Source organism: Hemitrygon akajei, chromosome 10, assembly GCF_048418815.1.
Source record: "Hemitrygon akajei chromosome 10, sHemAka1.3, whole genome shotgun sequence".
Lineage (NCBI taxonomy): Eukaryota > Metazoa > Chordata > Chondrichthyes > Myliobatiformes > Dasyatidae > Hemitrygon > Hemitrygon akajei.
The window spans coordinates 45,140,010-45,160,848 of record NC_133133.1 but is presented as its reverse complement, the minus strand read 5'-3'; the positions used below and the strand labels follow the sequence as shown (position 1 = coordinate 45,160,848).

Genomic DNA, 20,839 nt, shown 5'->3' with positions numbered 1-20,839 from the left:
GATGTTGTGCCTTATTTATAATTGCATCAATATATTGTGCCCAGGATAGATCTTCTGAGGTGTTGACACCCAGAATCTTGAAACTGCTCACCCTTTCCACTTCTGATCCCTCGTTTAGGACTGGTGTGTGTCCCCTGACTTCCCCTTCCAGAAGTCCACAATCAATTCCTTGGTTTTACTGACATTCAGTGCAAGGTTGTTGTTGCAGCACCATTCAACTAACAAGTCTATCTCACTCCTGTATGCCTCCTCAACACCATCTGAATTTCTGCCAACAGCAGTTATGTCATCAGCACGTTTATAGATAGCATTTGAGCTGTGCCTAGCCACACAGTTGTGGGTGTAGAGAGAATAGAGCAGTGGGCTAAACAGACTATCTTGAGTAAACATGCATCCTGGTGGAGTAACTTAAAGAGTGATTACCTGGCAAACCAGAAACACCAATAAAGCATGAAATCTAACTGGACTTAGAATGCACTCTGAGAGAATGAGAACACAAGTATTGGAAGATACAGTAACTCTAAAGCAGTAACTGTTGAAACATATTAAGAAGAATTTTTGCCAAACTGAGTAATGCAGGGAATTAGCACTCTTTTGTGTGCTGACAGACTATGCTCCATCACTTCAGATGGATCATCCTGAGCATGCCAATGAACATTATGATTGTATCCTGCCATATTCTGCTTTCAGCTTCAAGTCCTTGATGAAGTACAAAGGTGAAACACAGAAAGCTGATCACCAGTAGTAGGAGCACCTCACATTACAGCAACAAGCGTGATGGCTTACTGAACAATACATATTATTGAACAGTTCCTTCTTTGAAAGTTACTTATTAGTTACCCAAGTCGTCCATCCATAGCAGCAGCCCCACCAGGGATGATCTTCGTAATAAAGATCCCTGGATCATCTGGAATATGAGGATTGTCGATTCCTCCAGCGATGCTAAACCCCAGGCCTGAATTTCCCTGCAAGGACAGAAATTTGTCAATTTTTAAATCAATCAAAGCTCAAAGAATCAATAAGCTGGTAAAATTAAACTCAGTTCCTGATTACCATGGCCAGCTGAGCCTCAGTTTTCAATTAATGGCATCAGACTGAAGCCCAAAGGTCTTCTGTAAATTTAATATGACCCAGTCCTCAGTAGCTGCAGATAAGTGGAAAACCTGCTCTATTATACAAGACTGAAGCTTGGGCCACATCAACAAATTGTTGAAACATTGGCTCTCCCTTACTGCAATTTGGACCAGTCCTAGATTATTTATACGGGCACTCATACTTCATCAGAAACATTCGTGTTCACAGAAACTTGATCTTACCAAATATCGATTAGAAAAGGTTATAGCAATCACTCATGCAATTACTTTGAAATCATTTATTTTATTTTGAATTAGTGATACATGAAAATTTTTAACATGAACAAACTCCAGAAAAAATACAGCAAATGTGTTTAGAAAAAAAGCTATAAGTTATTTTGCATTAACCAAAATATCTGTAATTCTGTAACCTGTGTTGTCAAGCTCCTACATGCTTTGAAGGTTCTCTTTGCAGCAATAAGTAAAAAGGGTGCCTGAGGACCAAGTTGCGTCAGCACTGGAGCTGCTATATAAATCAATAGCACTGAAATGAGCTGACTATGAGATGAATAATTTTATTTCAAGGATTGCAAAGTATCACGTTCAAGATCACTTTTGGTTGCAATATAGCAGAAGGGCTGCAATATAACTTTCTCTAATATTAATCCTTTAAAATATATTTTGATGTAGACCCAGAAATTGTGCACTCTCCATGAGATCTACATTTTTTACCTTGTGTATGTAGAGCGTACCTTCATGATATCTAATGCGAGACAATTTCTGAAGTGCCTATTGGATATTCTAAATTACTAAATGGCATCAAATGCTTTTTAAATCACTTAATTTATTACAATATTGGATTAGAAAGGAGACAGATTTTCCTGAAGAATTCCACTGACCATCTAGGGAAGCTAATAGAGTATTTTAAACACTGTGTTTTGCAGTTAGATATTTTTAGCTTTATTAATTGGACTTTAATTGACATAACAGACAGACAGACAGACAGACATACTTTATTGATCCCGAGGGAAATTGGGTTTCGTTACAGTCGCACCAACCAAGAATAGTGAAGAAATATAGCAATATAAAACCATAAATAATTAAATAATAATAAGTTAATCATGCCAAGTGGAAATAAGTCCAGGACCAGCCTATTGGCTCAGGGTGTCTGACACTCCGAGGGAGGAGTTGTAAAGTTTGATGGCCACAGGTAGGAATGACTTCCTATGATGCTCAGTGTTACATCTCGGTGGAATGAGTCTCTGGCTGAATGTACTCCTGTGCCTAACCAGTACATGATGGAGTAGATGGGAGTCATTGTCCAAGATGGCATGCAACTTGCATAGCATCCTCTTTTCACACACCACCGTCAGAGAGTGCAGTTGCACCCCCACAACATCACTGGCCTTACGAATGAGTTTGTTGATTCTGTTGGTATCTGCTACCGTCAGCCTGCTGCCCCAGCACACAACAGCAAAGATGATAGCACTGGCCACCACAGACTCGTAGAACATCCTCAGTATCGTCCGGCAGATGTTAAAGGACCTCAGTCTCCTCAGGAAATAGAGATGGCTCTGACCCTTCATGTAGACAGCCTCAGTGTTCTTTGACCAGTCCAGTTTATTGTCCATTTGTATCCCCAGGTATTTGTAATCCTCCACTATGTCCACACTGACCCCTTGGATGGAAACAGGGGTCACCGGTGCCTTAGCCCTCCTCAGGTCCACCACCAGCTCCTTAGTCTTTTTCCCTTTAAGCTGCAGATGACTCTGCTTGCACAATGTGACAAAGTTTCCCACCGTAGCCCTGGACTCAGCCTCATCTCCCTTGCTGATGCATCCAACTATGGCAGAGTCATCAGAAAACTTCTGAAGATGGCAAGACTCTGTGTTGTAGTTGAAGTCTGAGTACATAAAAACAGGAATAAGGAATGCCTTTGCAGAACAGTGTCAGCATCTTATTGACCATTCACTCTCAGACACTCTATTCCAGATACCTTTATAACCTCTTTAAAAGAGAATTGGTCTGAATTGTTACGTACCCCGTAACTGGGTCACTTACCAGCAAAGATAGAGAGGTCCGTTGAAGTCTGATGGTACTATTTTTAACAGTATTTATTGATAGAAATACACAAAAATAATATCAATGCAAACACACAGATAATATACGTCATCAATACTAAATCTAAAAGCGCGGGTATACTAATAATTAATAAGAAATAAGCTGTATCATTGTCTAGGGGATAATGAATTGTCCGATGGAAATATATAGTTCGTTCAGTTCATACAGGCTGCCACCGTTGGGGACCCTGTATGGCAATTGTTGGAGAGAGAGAGACGGGTTAAAACTTGCCCATTCTGTTTATGATGTCAATCCTTCGAGAGTCGTTGAGAGTTGAGTTCCCCGTTGTTAGCTAAAAACCGTTTTTCCGTGGCAATGGTCACCGATTCCGGGCAAATGGAAGTGGACGCATGTGGCCTACCACCGGCTTTCGCTACTACGGGATCGCTAGCGTTTCTTCTGGTGTGTCTGAGGGGCTTTTCCCACAGACCCTCTTTTTATCCTGACTCACAGGGTCTCAGGTGTCAATCAGGTTGGGGATGATGCAATCCCTCCACCAACCTCCTCCTTGGTTCATTGCCTGGGGCTTTGATTGCATCGTACAGGATGCAATACACAAGTCCGTCTCCAAGAGACAATAGCCGGTATCAATGGGTCTGCCTTTCGGAGGCCAGGACACATTCTAACACTTTTGTGGATTCTGCATGTCTTTCTCTCATTTCCTGGGTCTCCTGAATTGACTCAATAGTGATCTTGCGATTCTCACAAAGGAGGGGGCTACCCCCGCACCCTTCAGCCCCACAGAGCTGTGGTACATTCATAACAGAATTTACTGCTTTTCCTGGAACCCATGATGTTTGTAACTGGGTCAAGTTTTATGCCCAATGTACAAGTGAAGCTGTCAGCTCTGCATAATGACTGTAATTTTCATTATTTTAAAATTCTATTCCATTCACTAGAAATTCAATTGTACAACACTGCTTTTTCAATATTATGTAATTTTTTTTTCATGACTGAAATACAATGACTATCAGTAAGGGACCATTTTGAGTTATCATTCCTGACGCAAGGCTTGGAGAAATTGATTTAATTTGTGGAGGGAGACTGCCTCATTGAGCAGGTCTGGGACAACATGGTCCTAATCCAGCACCATGCATCTGGAATATAAATGTAATGGGCTAAACAGCCTAGATCTCAGTCATGACAAATGGACATTGCATATTTGCTCAGTATATGGCCAGTATGTATGTATGAGCATGGGTGTGTTGATTAAACTGACAATACGCCTTTGAATTAAGAAGGTGACCACACATAATTGGGAGCTAGAAAGGGAATTAGCTTGTGCTCTGTGGAGAAGCATCGTGGGAGGCTGGGAATAAGAAGAACATGGAATTGGAATATCCTGGCTCAGATGGAATCATAGGGTGGTGGCCACAGCCCAGGATCTAGGGGGCTACTTGGAAACAAAAAAAGACTGGCAGCATTAACATGTGGTAGAGATGCATGTATATTGTAGATTTGTGCGATTCTGCTACATCCTACTGGTTTATCACGTAAAGACCATGATGTTATCATCACCGTTATAACACTTGAATTGAATAATCACATGTTTTATGTATATTAATTCTGGGCAACAACATTTATTAGTCATGAAAGTATCATTTTTATTAACCATTTAACATTTGGGGGGAAAAAAAGCCTAATTTGAAAATTAAACTTAAGAGCCTACTGAAAATGTGAAAACACTTGTAGATCCATCATGCTGAGCATTGGTGCCCCCAGGACTGCGTGCTCAACCCACTGCTGACATGACCATACTGCTAGATCCAGTTCAAACCGAATCATCAAGTTCACTGATAACACAATGGTGTTTGGCCTTATCAACAACAACCAACCACGAGATGGCATGCAGAGAGGAGGTAAAGCAGCTGGTAGAATGGTGCAAACACAACAACTCAGTGTGGACAAGACCGAAGAGATGATTGTGGACTTTAGGAAGCTGCAGGCTGGCCTCTCCTCACTGTACATAAATGGCTCCTCTGTGGAGAGAGTTAGGAGTCCCAAGTTTCTGGGAGTGCACAATACGCCTCTTCTGCAGTCAAGAAATCTCCACTTCCTGGAGTGAGTGTTTCCCCACACCCCCAACCTATTCCAATCAATGTTTGCAGAGGCACCATCAATCTGTTCCGACTAGCTGCATTGCCATCTGGTACAGGAATTGCAATGTGTCTGACTGCAAGTCCCTACAAAGGTTTGCGAGGGTCTCTCTTTCACCCCTCAGAGATATTTATCAGGAGTGCTGTGTAACAATGCCCTTAGCACCGTCAGTGATCCCTCCCGTCTGTCCAACAATATCTTTGACCTGCTACCATTAGGCTGAAGGTTACATAGTAGAAGGACAATGAGTGCTAGGATGGGAAACAGCTTCATCCCCAGATTACGGAACTCTCCGTCACCACCCAGCCCTCATCACATACGAAGCGTCAGTGGTATTATACTGCTTACTTTTTTAACTTGTGTTAAAAATGCATCTTTTTATTTGTTATCTAATTTGTGGTAGTATCACTTTGTGCGTTGTGTGTGAGTTTTATGTACCCTGTTGTACACCTTGGTCCAGAGGGACGTTGTCTTGTTTGGCAGTTTACATGTATACAGTACAATGACAATAAACTTGAACTTAAATTTTGCCAAAAATCTAATGTTGAGACATGAAGAAAATAACCATTCTGAATATTTGGGGATGCCGAGTGCAGAGATTCAATAATAAATGTATGGGTTATTTACGCCCCAGCTTCTCTAAGCAGCAGCCCTTGCATATGTGAGCACTTAATAAGTTAAAGCCCTTCATGAGACGCAATTTTCCTTCTGCTCTTGGAAATAACTCATTAATTTCTGCAGGTGAGTCTTTCCAGACACAGTGGCATTTAGCCAGTTTTATAAAGATACATTGTGTTTCCTCCTGCAGAACCTGTTTCAGTTTGCATTGACAGAGCTGTAAATCTACCGTTTATACACAGAGGCGAGGACATTCTCTGAATTCTAAACATTGGCTGAAGGGTCGAGATTTTACTTGCTTTGTCACTAAGTCTGACATTTAGAAACTGAACAATAGATCTAGTCTCCACTATGCTATGAGCACCTGCTTTTGGGGCTGTAATAAAGGGAGACTAAAGGGTCTATTTCCCTTGTCAAAAATCAATAGGTCTGCAAATAAATGCATGTGGCTATATTGATTACATCCAAGGGTCAGAAAAATGCTTCCATCTATCAATGAAAGCACATATTATTGGTCACTATGTCATAATGATTGTGCAATTTCATTTACTAGAGAAGCAGTATTGAAGAAAACAGATCTGGAGCAGGAAAAGGTCGCAGTGCATCATGTATCTAAACACAACTCTACAAAATATTGTCCGTGTTTAATCCCTTTAATTATAATGTTACAATTGAATCAGTATATTTATCTAGAACATGATTCAATCAATCAGTCAATGGAAGACTGAAACTAAGGGACTGTTTTTAATCTAGACTGGAATTTTGTAGTTTTTTTTAATCCCTGAAATTAATTTTTAAATCATGTTCTATTTCCATTTAGATTCAAGGTCTGAATTTCAGAGTGCCACTCGGCCCTCAGAGCAGCAACAGTTCCTGTCTGTTTATCAGTTAATGGCTAAATTTCTGGAAAGATGCTTTAGGCAGTGTTACCTGTCTGCAAAACCCTGCAGGGTAAAACTGGGAATATCTGGGAACTGCCAGGTATCTTTAACTGCAGAATTGCAGAATTTTAACTGGTCATCTTTAACTGCAGAATTTTGTTAAATGTCTGCTGGATAGGAAGGGTTAGACATTACAATGATCCCAGTTGAAAGAAATGTAACAATTATGATCTAATCACTTGATGAGTCAAGTTACACTACTCACACGTTCCAGGATAATTTCTTCATATTTGTACATCCCATCACTTCCATTAGCCTGGGAAAGAATTCAATAAATAAGTTTCATTATTTCAAACAATTAACCATATTTCTTAAGTGCTTTGTTTTGAATAAATTAGTCTTGCATCTGCTAAGAAAGTCAGAATGCAAGGGAAAGGAGAAGATACCGTTAAGGTTAATTTCTTTCATTACAAGAAACTCTTGGCCTGATGTACCTACGAGTCACAAGAGCAGAATAAAACAGGAGGCAACCTGGCCCTTCAAGTCTGCTCACCATACAATATGACCATAGCTCATGTTCTTTAAAAATCCATGACTCATGTTTTTTTAAAATCTTCAGCAATTTAGCCTCCACTAGCCTCTTGAGTGCAAAATTTCTGAGGTTCACCCCCTCTGTGAGAAGAAATTCTTTACACAGTTTGAACCTTGTTCCCTTCAAAACTCCTCTGGCCACATCCTAACTGTGATTACTGACCTAATGACTTCCAATGAATCAACACCTTGGTTTTAAATTTCTTATTGTCACTTTCGAATCCATCTGTGGCCTTGCTGTTTATAGTCACTGCAATCTGCTCAGTGTCTCTCCATTTGTGCCCTTCCAATTCTGGTGTCTTGAATACTCCTGTATTAAGTGTTACACCATGGGTGGGAGAGCCTTTGGTTTCCATGGCCATAGCCATTGTAGGCTGGATTTTTTTCAATAGTATAGTTTAGAACACAACATCGGAAAAAGAAGCAAGAGTAAACCTTGTGAGTCATGGTATCTGTTCAACCAAATCAATAGCTTCATTGTTGATCTTTTAGTCAATGCTATTTTCATACACTAATCCTATACTCCTTGATTTCCTCAATAGACAAAAAACTACTAATTTTTACTTTGAACATATTCTATGACCCTAAAGCTGACCTAAGGGCACCGTTGGAGGTGAGGCAGTCAGGCCAAGCAGGAAATAACATCTTCCCGTGAATCTCATTGTGACTGACTTTCCACAGCTCTACTGCAAAAAGAATTCAAAGAATTCCAAGGATTCACTTCTCTCTTCTAATCTCCATCCTGAACAGTGAACCACATATTTGTGAGACTCAAGAACTCAGGTTCAAGGTTAGCCACACCAGGATAAGCTACATCCTTGTACGTAACCTTTCTGATCCCAGATGCATTTTGTAATTTTCAATTATCTCAGCCTTTTCCTATAGATGACAAGATTTGATGATCTACAAGGTGCCTTGCTAGTCAGAGCAAGACCACCTTTCCCCTTTCTGTGCTTTATAAGGCATAATATTTGTCGTCATCTGTGTATTTAACATTCCTTAAATGTTAGTCTTTGCTTATTTATTATTATTTTTTCATATATTTCTCCAGGCCACCACAGCTTGAAACAATGCATATTTCATACATAAATAGTTTACTGATTTCAGACTGAACTACTTTCAATAATATTCTGTCATATGAAAATTCTACCTTAAAGGACCCTTAACTCCTAAATCATTAATAAACCCTTTCTCATCTCACAATAATAGGTCCGTTGCTTCTTTAACATAACAATCTAGAAAACATTCTCAAGTGCACTCTATTAAATCATCCACTACCTTAATACTACTAATTTTGCTTGTGCAGTCAATATGTAGATTAAAGTTCCATTATTATTATTAAATTACGATTTAATTTCCTGATTAATACTGTGTCCTACTTTAGCAGTATTGTTTGGCAGTTGATCATTAATACAAGAGATATGTGACTTCACATTGACCTAACTAATTTTACCTTGGTTAAATTAATTGTAACAGTCAGAATAAACTTTGCAAGTTAATGTTGGGATAGCAGTAGGAGAAAGAAATCAATACAGCACTTTAAAAGAAGCAGTTAGCACTTATCCAGGTGAAAAGCTTTACATAAAGAAATGAACTAGAACCTTCAAGCTTCTGAAATTTTCTGTAGTGGTAGAATTATTCAAAATAAGACAAAGGGAAATACAGTATATTATAATGATGTAGAGTACTATGTTGTTGCACTATTTACCGGTAGATATGAGTTTGTGTTCTATCAAGATATCCAGAGAATTTAAATTCAACCATGTAATTGACAGAGATTCTGTATCACTAACAGTGATTGTGAAACTATGAGACTGTTAAGTAAAAAAACATCTGATTCACTAGCATTCTGCAGTTTAAAAAATCTGTTGTCCTTATATGGGCTAGTCTTTTGTGACTTAATTTCCCTATGAAATACCATAACATGCCATTTAGTTTATAGACATGGAGGGACAAGCAATAAATGCTCAACAATACCCATATCCCGTGGCAGTGACAGAAGGAAGCTAATCTAAGGTATGCGGCAAGCTCACATTGCAAGAAATTGGCTTTGGCAATGGTGCCACCTACAGTGATCCCAGATGGCTACTTAATAATTTAATAACACCACTAAGTAAGCCAAAGTGCAAGGAGACCACCACAGCTTGAAACAATGCATATTTCAAATTTACAGTGACCTTGACCTTGAATGATGAGCATTCTCTTTATCTTTCTTGAAATATTAATAAGATACAAAACAAAATCTTAACAACTCTTTCCTTTCCTTCTGCTGAAAATGTTTTTTTGCTCATAACGTAGAAATGAATGACAAGGTTTGTATAAACTTGCATTGCCATACCAACTGTCACATGCATTAAATAATATATCTTAAATCCTTTATTGTATTTCAGAACAAAGGATGTTTACACTTCCACTTTCCCTTTAAAGGTAAAAGTATTGCAGAATCATCAAAAAAGAACAACCAAAACAAAGGTACAGTCCCATCTTCTGATCTTCCATTCCTCACAAAAAGGGCTGAGCAAGGTGAAGGGAGAAACTGAGAGAAAGAGGAAGGGCTAGGTAGAAAATTTCTCCTTTCATGTCTGCTTAGTTCCTGGCTCAAATGAGTTTAGTCACTGCATCACATGAAGGTTCTCTATTCTAAGATTACCAAAAGCATTGAGTGATTTATTTCTTGGCTTTCTCTGTCCTTTATTTTGTTGTAACAGACCAGAAAGTGTTTGTGAAACATCATCTCTTTATTCTACTATCTTTCCAACAGATCACTCCCTTCCTTCCAAACTCCAGTGTACTGACAAGAAGTGTGGAAACTTTAGACTAGCTACATAAAGAAGCGAGAAGAGCCGAAGCCAAGCTGAGGAGCTAGTTGCAGCTGTCTTCAGAGTCAGGAGATATCCAGTGCAAGTGAGATGTCACCTGAGGCAGGTAACAGTCATTTGCCATTTAAAAACCATCACACAAATGTTCAGGTGCTGGGGCTGATGACTCAGAATGTGCTGTGCACGGTGGGTTTTAGGAGTTCACTCCATTATTTATAGTCCTATGTATGCAATAAAGTCAATCCTACAATGCCATGCTATGAAAAAGGATTTGCAGCTGAATATCATTCACTGGAGCAATGAGGAACTGTGGTTAACCAAGAAGTACTTGCCTTTGGCATCACAAATGGATGGTTTAGTTTCTAGAATTATTTAAACTGATTGGTATTACTTGGTTATCTTCTTGTCAATCATGCTCAAGAGGAAACAGCTCAATGTGAGTCACTTACAGATGGTAGAAGTTTTCTTGGAAAAGTGGTACCTGCATTTGGGGAAAGATGGCTTGTGATATTTGAAATCTACATGGAAAGAAGGTTGCCCTGAAAATATGATCCAGCTTGCAATGCAGAATTAATGTTTAATGCTCATACTGGGATGACTCTGGAAAGCTGGGCTCTTGGTTTAAGGAAGTACGTAAGTAGATACACAAGGAAATTGCAGCCTTCCTAAGCACACTTAATTGGTAAGGTTGATATGTTGCTACTTTGGCAAGTAAAGACCGGTATATAGAAATCTATAGATACTCCTGTAGAATAGTCAGTCAATTCAACTTCCCTTAGAACCTGTAAAACAGTATATGTCTAAGGAAGGAAATAATCAATGAGGGGGAGTACTTTCTGCTAATGAAACACCTAAAACCTACCAGAGAAATCAAATCAGGTAAGAATTACAGGTAGATCAGTGAAGTTAAGATCAAAATCCTACATTCTATTTAAAAACAGGTACTGAATGAGCCACATTGATTGGGAATTCGTCATAAATTGCAAAATTGTGTTGATTGCAAAAAAAGACTGTTATTAAAGATTAAAGATACTAACTTTATTTGTCATATATACATCAAAACACAGAAAAGTACAGTGAAATAAGTCGTTTGTGCCAAATCAAATCAGCAAGGATAGTGCGGCCATGCTTCGGGTGGCAACATATCACGCCCACAACTCACTCACCCTACCTGTACGTATTTGGAATGTGGGAGGAAACCGGAGCACCTGGGTGGAAACCCAGCTGGTCACAGAGAAAACATATGAACTCCTTACAGGCAGCGGTGGGAATTTAACCCTAATTGGTTATCAGTGGCGCTATAATAGCGTTTCACTAACTGCTACGCTGCTAAACTGCTCCTTTCATATTCTGCAAATATCTTAAATGCTCCCTGCCAATGAAATCTTTTCTAAGTGAAGCCACAGATCCAATGCAGGCAAACCACTAGGCAGTTCCTGATAGTAACAGGAGATCCAGAATATAGAAACTAAAAGTAGTGCCACATTCCATCAGTACTTTACTTGGCTTGAGTGGTCAGGTGAGTGGAGTGGAGCTTGACATCAGTGTCCCGCATCTGATGTGAGAACACTCTCACTGCACTAAAGCACAGATCAATCAGCAAAGAAACACTCAGCAGTGTACAACACTGAAGCTGTCATGCTGAAACTGTTGGCTCAGATACTCTTTCTGGTTACTGAAGCACAAAGGAATTATTAATCTCTGGAAGAGGGGCAGCGAAGTGTAACAAGGCTGATCTCTGGAACACAGGAAGGACTGTGAGAAAGCTCAAGATTCCCAGACTTGAAGAAAGTGTAACAAAATAGGACTTTACAGGTGTCCATGAGATGTGAAGTGGAATGCTATTTCAAAAGAGGCCAAGTAAGCAGAACAAGCATTATAAAAATAACTTGGTAAAGGCTAAGTCTAATGTGATTGTTCAATTCTTCACACAAAACATAATTAATAACAGACATTTCCGACTGGATAAGATTAAATATCTAGGCCAAGGCCTATAAATTGTTCAGCACCAAAAGAGTGACATTAAGCTGTCTGTGAATGTGACACTGGTGCAGGTGCTACATCTTTAATTGATATTCTTCTATACTATTCTATTACAATGCACTCAACCTGCACATTAGGGTAAGGGGAAAAATTGGCTTTTTGCTTAGATTTGATAGAACATTTAGAACATTACAGCACAGAAACAGGCCTTTTGGCCCTTCTTGGATATTATAGTAAACAAAAACTTGTATTATGGCATAGAATTTATAAACCCATAATCTTAAGATCTTTTTTTACTGATGGAAAGAGACTAAAATCACAGTAATATTAGGTTCTCCAGGTCAACAATGATTTGGTGAGACTTCAGTGTGTGGTTGGACAACATGTGTGACCTTTGACCCAGGAAGGCACCCTGAAATGAAAATATTGTGCCTATTATGTCAATCACACTGTAGTGGGAATTAAACATGTTCTGTACTAATTGCCAACTTAAACACAGAAAAAAACAGACACCACACATGACTTAGTTCAGAGGAAAACTGCAAGTAGATATTTTGCTTCAGTGTTCACCAGAGAGAAGAACCTTGACTAATGTGATGCCAGCATGGAACAAGCTAATATGCTGGAACACATTAATGCTAAGAAAGAGCATGCGCTTTTGAAATACAATAGGATAGGTAAGTCCCCATGGTCAGAAGGGATATACCCCTGATTACTATAGGAAGTGAGAGAAGAGATTGCTGCACTTTTGGCAATGATCTTTGTGTCTTCACTGGCTATAAGAGTAGTACTAGAAAATTGGAGGGTGGCAAATGTTACTCCTTTGTTCAAAACAGTTAATTATAGGTCAGTGAGTTTTTTGTCAGTGGTGGGGAACTATTGGAAAGGATTCTTAGTGACAGGATTTATGAGCATTTGGAGAAGCATAGTATGATTAGGTATAATTAACATGGCTTTAAGAGGGACAGGTCGTGCCTCAGGAGCCTGATTGAATTACTGGAGGAAGTGACAAAGTAAATTGATGAAGATAGATCAGTGGATGTAGTGTGTATAGATTTTAGTAAGGCATTTGACAAGGTTTCCCATGGCAGGCTCATTTAGAAAGTGAGGAGGCATGGGATCCAGAGAAATTTGACTCCGTTGGTTCAGAATTGGCTTGCCTATAGAAGGTGGAGGGTGGTAGCAGATGGAGCATATTCTATATGGAGGTCAGTGAACAGTCATGTTCCATGGGGATCTGTTCAGGGACCCCTGACTTTTGTGACTTTTATAAGAGACTTGGATGAGGAAGTGAAAGGGTGGGTTTGTCAGTTTGCAAATGACACATAGGTTGGTGGTATTGTGGAAAGTGTAGGTTGTCACAGGTTACAAAAAGACATTAATAGGACATAGAACTGGGCTGAAAAGTGGAAGATGGAGTTCACTCCTGAAAAGTGTGAAGCAATGTACTTTAGAAGATCAAACTTGAAGGCAAAGTACAAGGATAATGGCAGGATTCTTAACTGAGAAACAGAGTCCATATCCTCCATCTTCAAAGTCGTTACACAAGTTGATAGGGTAGTTAAGAAATTATATGGTGTGCTGGCCTTTAATAGTTGGAGGATTGAGTACATGTGCTGGGAGGTAATGTTGCAGCTCTGTAAAACTTTGGTTAGACCTCACTGGGAGTAGTGTGTTCAGTTTTGGTCAACTCATTATAGGAAGGATGTGGAGAGGGTGAAGAAGATTTAACTAGATTTCTACCTGGATAAAAGAGCTAAAAGAGCATGTGTTATGAGGATAAGTTAAATGAGTGAGGGTTTTCCCATTTGAATTGAAGGAGAATGAGAGGAGACTTGATAGAAGTGTATAAGATGATAAGAGGCATTGAGAGAGTAGACAGCCAGAACTTTTATCCTAGAGCAGAAATGGCTAGTATGAGAGGCCATAATTTTAAGGTGACTGGAGTGCAGCATTGTGGGAGTGTCAGAAGTAGTTTGTTTGTAAACAGAGAGAGCTAGGTTTGTGGAACGTGCTGGATTATGGTAGAAGCAGATATATTAAAGACATTTAAGATTTAGATAGGCACATGGATGAAAGAAAAATGGTGTGTTATGCAAACGGGAAGTGTTAGATCGACCTTGGTATAGATTGAAATATTGGCACAACGTCATGAGCAGAAGGAACAGTACTGTTCTATGTTCTATATGTATCAATATATCTCCACATTCAGTGTCCGTGTACAGTGGATTCAGGTTAATTGGTCCATCAGGGCAGACGCTTATTTGGGACAACTCTTAAAGAATAAAAACAATGAGAAAATGGTTGGGATTCCCTTCATTTATTTGGGACACTGTGGCACTTAATTGTGACAGGAGGCAGTCGCCAAACAGTTTCTAAATAGAGTCAATTGCATGAACATGTGTGGCTGTTAGACACTACACCGTGCTTAGCATCATTTGTGTGTGTTTGTGTTCAAAAAGCAGTGATCTTTGTCACCAATTGTGGGCAAGAAATAAGCATTAAGACATTTTAGAATTGATTTTCTTACTGCAATTTCAATTAGAGCAGCTTGTGCTTGCGCCTACTCAGGTAAAGGCTATTTTAGATTGGGAGCTTAACATAAATGAACTCTTAGATTGCAGTGATCATATGATTGAATTCATACTGCAATTTAACATATGAGGAGTGCTTGGCAGCTTTGGGCCTGTACTCACTGAAATTTAGATGAATGTATGGGAATCTCATTGAAACCTACCGAACATTGAAAAGGGAGGATAAGGTGGATGAGGAGCAGATGTTTCCTATGGTGGGGGTATTTAGAACCAGAGAGGACAGCCTCAAAATTGAGAGATGACCTTTTAGAACAGAGGTAAGGAGGATTTTCTTTTAGCCAGAGAGTAATGCAACTATGGAATACTCTGCCACAGATTGTAGTGGAGGCCAAGTCCGTGGGTATACTTAAAGCGGAAGTTGATAGTTTCCTGATTGGTCAGGACATCAAAGGAAATGGCGAGAAAGCAGGTATATCAGGGTTGAGTGGGATCTGGGATCAGCCATGATGGAATGGTGGAGCAGACTTGATAGGTTGAATAGCCTAATTCTGCTTCTATATCTTACGGTCTTATGTAACAATGAAAATGAAGATGAGGATGCAATAATCAAAATCATTATGAAAGCAGTCCATTATCTGCACTAGGTGTCTGTGGCAATTTTGTTCATTTACAGTCAATCAAAAGAATATGGCAGCAGGTTGGTTGTCCATCTTATCCAACAATGACAGTGAAAGCTGTGCGTGAGAGTTTTTAAAATGAAAAAGCCATTGCATTGTGCTGATTTCTGAAGTCGGGGTCTGGTGGTATGAGTAGACATGAACTGGGGTCTTCCTTGGTTACAGTGGATGTGCCTTATCATGCCTTTGTTCTCCTTTCTTGGTCTTTGGATATCAATGTTGAACTCATCCACCAGTCTACCAGAGCTGATTTCACATGATACAAAAGACATATCCTTATTTCACTAGGTTATGAGGCCTGCCAGCTACCTTCATCTGGTTTAGCCCACCCGTTGAAGCAGTATACTGGGGAGAGGCTGCTGTCCCGTACAGACAGCTACTTGGAGCCACAGGTGAGAGCTGAATGTCCAGTGGAGACCAAAGGTGGGTCCACACATGCAGCAAACACCAGGTGAATTTCTCTGTTGTAACTAATAGGAACCAATACACAGTAGGCATTGATATCGGTATCAATTATAAGTATTGTTGCTTGAGGGGGCAGCAAGACTGAGTTCCAATGAGAAGCTATAGAGAATGGAGTTTCTAAAATAGAACAGTGATAGTGGCTGACTGGGTTGTAACAGATGCAATGGCAAGCGTGAGAGATACAAGCAGACTCATCCATTTGCTCTGTACATGGAAAGAGGAACAACAGGATTGCTGAGGACCGAGGTGAGGACACAGAATGGGAAAAGACAGTCATGCACAACAAGACGAAGGCAATGTTGTTGCTGGTACTGAGGTAAGAGAGAGGAAATGCTGCCAAATTAAAGATACGGTGATATCATAATGAAAGCCTTTCATAGACTTTCTCCTGTGTCAAAAGATCTGAAAGCCACATATTTGGTGTGAGCACCATGTGCCATCATAACAACCATCCACCACCTGCTCCCTTGGCTTCACGTGACCCTGACTGGGGGGAGGAGGTGCAGGTGGGTTGCTACACCTTGCCCAAGGGTGACCTGCAGGCTAGCGGAGGGAAGGAGCACCTTACACCTCCTTTGGTAGAGATGTATCTCCACCCTGCCACACTGTGCCTATATAAAGAACATTTTAAACACCTCTATCATATTTGTCACTACTAATACCACCATCAGGCACCTCCTATTCTCATTGTAAAATAAATTGCCTAGCACTTCTTTTCATTTCATTTCATAGCTTGTCACACCAGACAGTCAGCCACTCTTGTCTGGTGCGTGGTGTCAGGATTGGTCTCCTTTCGGATTAACTGGGTCACAGTATGAACGTTCCTGACTCGACCCTTGCTTTTTACGAGGCCGAGTGGCTAGCTCAGTGCTCAGCCTGGCACAGATGGAAAGCGTGCCTGGGGGGGTTTGAACTTGGGAGCCTTCACTTCCGAATTTCGGCGCTGATGCCACTGCGCCCCCAGCTGGCCAGCACTTCTTTGAGCAACACAAACAAAATGCTGGAGGAACTCAGCAGGCCAGGCAGTATCTATGGAAAAAAGTACAGTTGACGTTTCAGGTTGAAGTCCTTCAACAGTAAGGTTTTCCCTCTTTTGTGTGGTGCTCAGATTTCCAGCATCTGCAGATTTCTTTCAGCTCTTCTTTGAGTTTAGCCCCTCACCTTAAATGCAGGCCCTCTAGTATTAGAAATTTTGGCCATGGGAAGAAGATACCAGTGGTCTACTCTATCTGTGCCTCTCACAACCTTTTAAACCTCTAACATGTCTCCCCTCAGACTTCATGGCTCCAGAGTACGTAGGAGAGACTTGCGCTTCTCATTTTGAATGGCGGTAACTGAGAGGGAGAGGTGATTTTATCAGCTTATAAATGATAACCAATTGCATTGTATAAATAGATTCAGAAAACTTTTCAATTAAACTGAGACAAAACTTAAAGGTCAGAGTATTAAATTAGTGGAAAGCAAATTTAGCACTGATGCAGGATCGAGGACAGCAAATCATTAGGATGGTGCTGGTAAAACCCTTGGATTGTTGAAGAAGCAATCGGATAATGCACAAGAGATTTTGAGAGCTTTAAAAAGTCCACAAACAGTACTGTACATTTGGAATGAACTGCCAGAAATAGTGGTTGAGGTGGGCATATTGTCAACATTTAATTGCCATCCAGATAAGTACATGGATCGGAAACGTTTAGAGGGCTACAGGCCAAACACAGGTTGATGGGACTGGGCAATGGGCAGCACAGTCAGCATAGACAAATTGGGTCAAAGGGCCGGTTTCCATGCTCTATGACTCTACAAAATATAAGATTCTGCAGATGCTGGAAATCTAGAGGAACACATACATAACCTTGGAGGGATTCAGCAGGTCAAGCAGCATCTATGGAGAGGAATGTATGGTCGATATTTTGGGATGAGACACTTTATCAGGATCCTGTACTAGGGAAAGCTCAACTACTACCAGTGGAATTATGATCCTTTCTTGGATGTGAGTTATAGCCTCTGAATTCAGAACAACGTTCTCCTACCATTAGCTCCACATGATCTCCACTTACATCATAAAAACTAACACGAAGAAAAACCAATGCCGAAAGCCATTTTTCTGTATTCCTAGACACAAAAGCATGAGTGAGTGCAACTAACACCTTCAAAGACCTGTCAGGATGTAGGGATGCATTATGCACCTCTTATCTCTCCTGCATGATTCATTAATTAATTTTCAGCTGTAAAATGGCACTTAAGGTCTCAAGCATCAGTAAGCCCTATGACTGATATTTAGTTAGTACATTATTTACAAAGGCTAGCAAGGTCAAAACATATTGATTGAGTCTTAACACTGATTGCTTAAATATTGTAGTTAAGGTTGTTCCCAGAAAAAAATTAGACTCCATTGGCACTCCTTACTCTTTATTCTTAATGGACCCTGTGTCTTGGTAAAAAGGTCAGAGGTCAGTGTAGTGTTAAAAAATTATGGTAACTTGTGAAAGATACTTACCTTTCAGCCTGTTCAAGAGGCAGTCTGCCCAGCATCTTGCCCATCCTTAAGCTTATCATTTTTCTCACCAAGTTTAAGAAATAGTTACCCTGTTGCATCACAGGTCCTCATGCACCCACTTCCAAGTGCAGACCTCAGCTAAGGTGGATGACAAAGGGATAGCCATGTGGGAGTGTGCCATTATAACCATTATGGAAACATGCCTGAGGGAAACACAGGAATGTTCCAGGCTACAAAGTGCTTAAGGCAGAAGAGAGGTGGGGGAGGCAGATTTTCATTTTTGATGAAGGGGAATGTCACTGTGGTAGTCAGAGTTGGAATTACTGAAGGATTATCCAGTGAGGCTTTATGGGTGGAGCTGAGAAATAAGAAGGGATGATCACATCACTGGGATTGTAATATAGGCCTCAAATGGTCCACTGGGAACAAATATGCAGGAAGATTGTGCAAGTTTGTTAAAATAATAGGGATGTCATAACAGGGGATTTCAACTTTCTGAGCATACACTGGGATTGTTATGGGCTTAGATGGGGTGGAATTTGTTAAGTACTGACAGGAAAGTTTTATTGGGTAATATGTAGAGGGCCCTACTTGGGAGAGGGAAAAGCTCGACCTACTCTTGGGTAATAGGCCGGGACGTGATTGAGGTAAAGTGGGAGAGAACTTTGGGAATAGTGACCATAGTGCTAATAGTTTTAATATGGTTACAGAAAGGGACAGACTGATCAATAGGTTGAAGTTCTAAACTGGGGCAATGCAAATTTTGACAGTATGAAACAGGAGCTTACAAATATTGAAGGTGTTTTTCCTTGAGAAAGGGATCACAGGCAAGTGGAATGTTAATAAAGGTGAGGTAGTGAGAGCTCAAAGTTTGCACGTTCCTTGTAGAGGCAACTCGAGCAAACCAGTGCTATTGTTGGCAACCACATGGGTAGTTATCCAGTAGGATGCACCCTCTGATGAATTCAGTGAACTTCAGAAAAGTTGAAGAAATGTCTTTGATCCTTTATTAGCAACTGGCAAAACATACAATCTTGAAGTGATGAAACTTATGAAACTAAAACTAACAACATTAAATGTATTTAGGCGGACTTAAACAAAGTTAAGTGATTTCAAAGATAATTAAGTGAAGTTAAGTAGAGTTAAGTGTTCAACAAAAGATATGACACACAATAATCCTCAGCTCTAAACTTCCCAGAACAAAGCATGAATATGTTACTTATTCCCTTCACTTTTACCACACACCCACCCATATATCTAGCTACCATAATAAACATAATAAATGCACAACACAGAATACAAAGCAGATAGAAAACAGATGAATGACTCCTATATTCTGTTAGAGTGAAGGACAAGGCTGGTAGGAGTAGGGAATCCTGAATGACGAGGGACAATAAGACTCTGGCCAGGGAAAAAGAGGCATGCATCAGGTATGGATAGCTGAGATTAAGTGAGTGGCAAGGTACCGTAGTGTTTAGAGTAAAACTATTATAGTGCTGGTGACATGGGTTCAATTCTCCTGTTCTCTGTACGTACATACTCCCTTTGATTATGTGGGTTTCCTCCGGGTGCTCTGATTTCTTCCCACATTCTAACAATGTACGGGTTAGAAGGTTAATTGGTCACATCAATGTAATTGGGTGGTGCAGGCTCATAGGGCTGGAAGGGCCAGTTACTATGCTGTATCGCTAAATATATACAAATAAAATAAGTGAATCCCTGGAGGAAGAATGTATTCAAGAAGGAAATCAGGAGGGCAAAGGAGGCACATGAGATAACTTCGGCAGAAAAGATTATGGAAAATTTAAAGAAAATGCATAACTATATAAGGGGAAAAAAGTAACTGGAGAAAGAATTGTGCCCCTCAAAAACCAAAGGGGGACCTCCTTTGTGTGGAGCTGCAGGAGATGGGCTAGGTCCTCAATAAATATTTTTTCTCTATTTTATCATGGAGAGAGACATGAAGATTTTGGGAATAGGGAGAGTAAATGTGGAGGTCTTGGGGTTAGTTTGCAATTCAGTAGTGGGTGCAGGATGTCTTAAAAGGTATGAAGGTAGACAAATCTCCAGCTTTATCCAAGAACACCATAGGGGTTTAGAGAAGAAATTGTGGGAGCCCTGGTTAAGATACGTGCATCATCATTAACCACTGGTGAGGTGCACTAACCAACACACTATCATGGCGTGTAAAAGTACTTATGAACCTTATTGATAAAAACACAAAATGCTGGCAGAACTCAGCAGGCCAGACAGCATCTATGGGAGGAGGTAGTGACGACGTTTCGGGCCGAAACCCTTCATCAGAAGGCCCGAAACGTCGTCACTACCTCCTGCCATAGATGCTGTCTGGCCTGCTGAGTTCTGCCAGCATTTTGTGCTTTTATTTATTTCCAGCATCTGCAGATTCACTTGTGTTGCCTATGAACCTTATTGAGTTCTTTTGACGATGCTGAAGGCACGGTGGTAGATGTGGTTTATGTGACCTT

General features: G+C 40.2%; 1 protein-coding gene across 4 annotated transcripts in view; it reads right to left on the bottom strand.

Moving 5' to 3' along the window:
• Nucleotides 1–20,839, bottom strand: part of dlg3 (discs, large homolog 3 (Drosophila)) — a 559,740-nt gene that overhangs the window by 230,210 nt on the left and 308,691 nt on the right. For all 4 annotated transcript variants that reach the window (XM_073058148.1, XM_073058152.1, XM_073058151.1 and 1 more), the window contains 2 exons: nt 7,056–7,106; nt 841–965 (listed from right to left, as the gene is read on the bottom strand). In XM_073058148.1, coding sequence (XP_072914249.1) covers nt 841–965; nt 7,056–7,106 — 176 coding nt within the window. The remainder of the gene's footprint in view (nt 1–840; nt 966–7,055; nt 7,107–20,839) is intronic.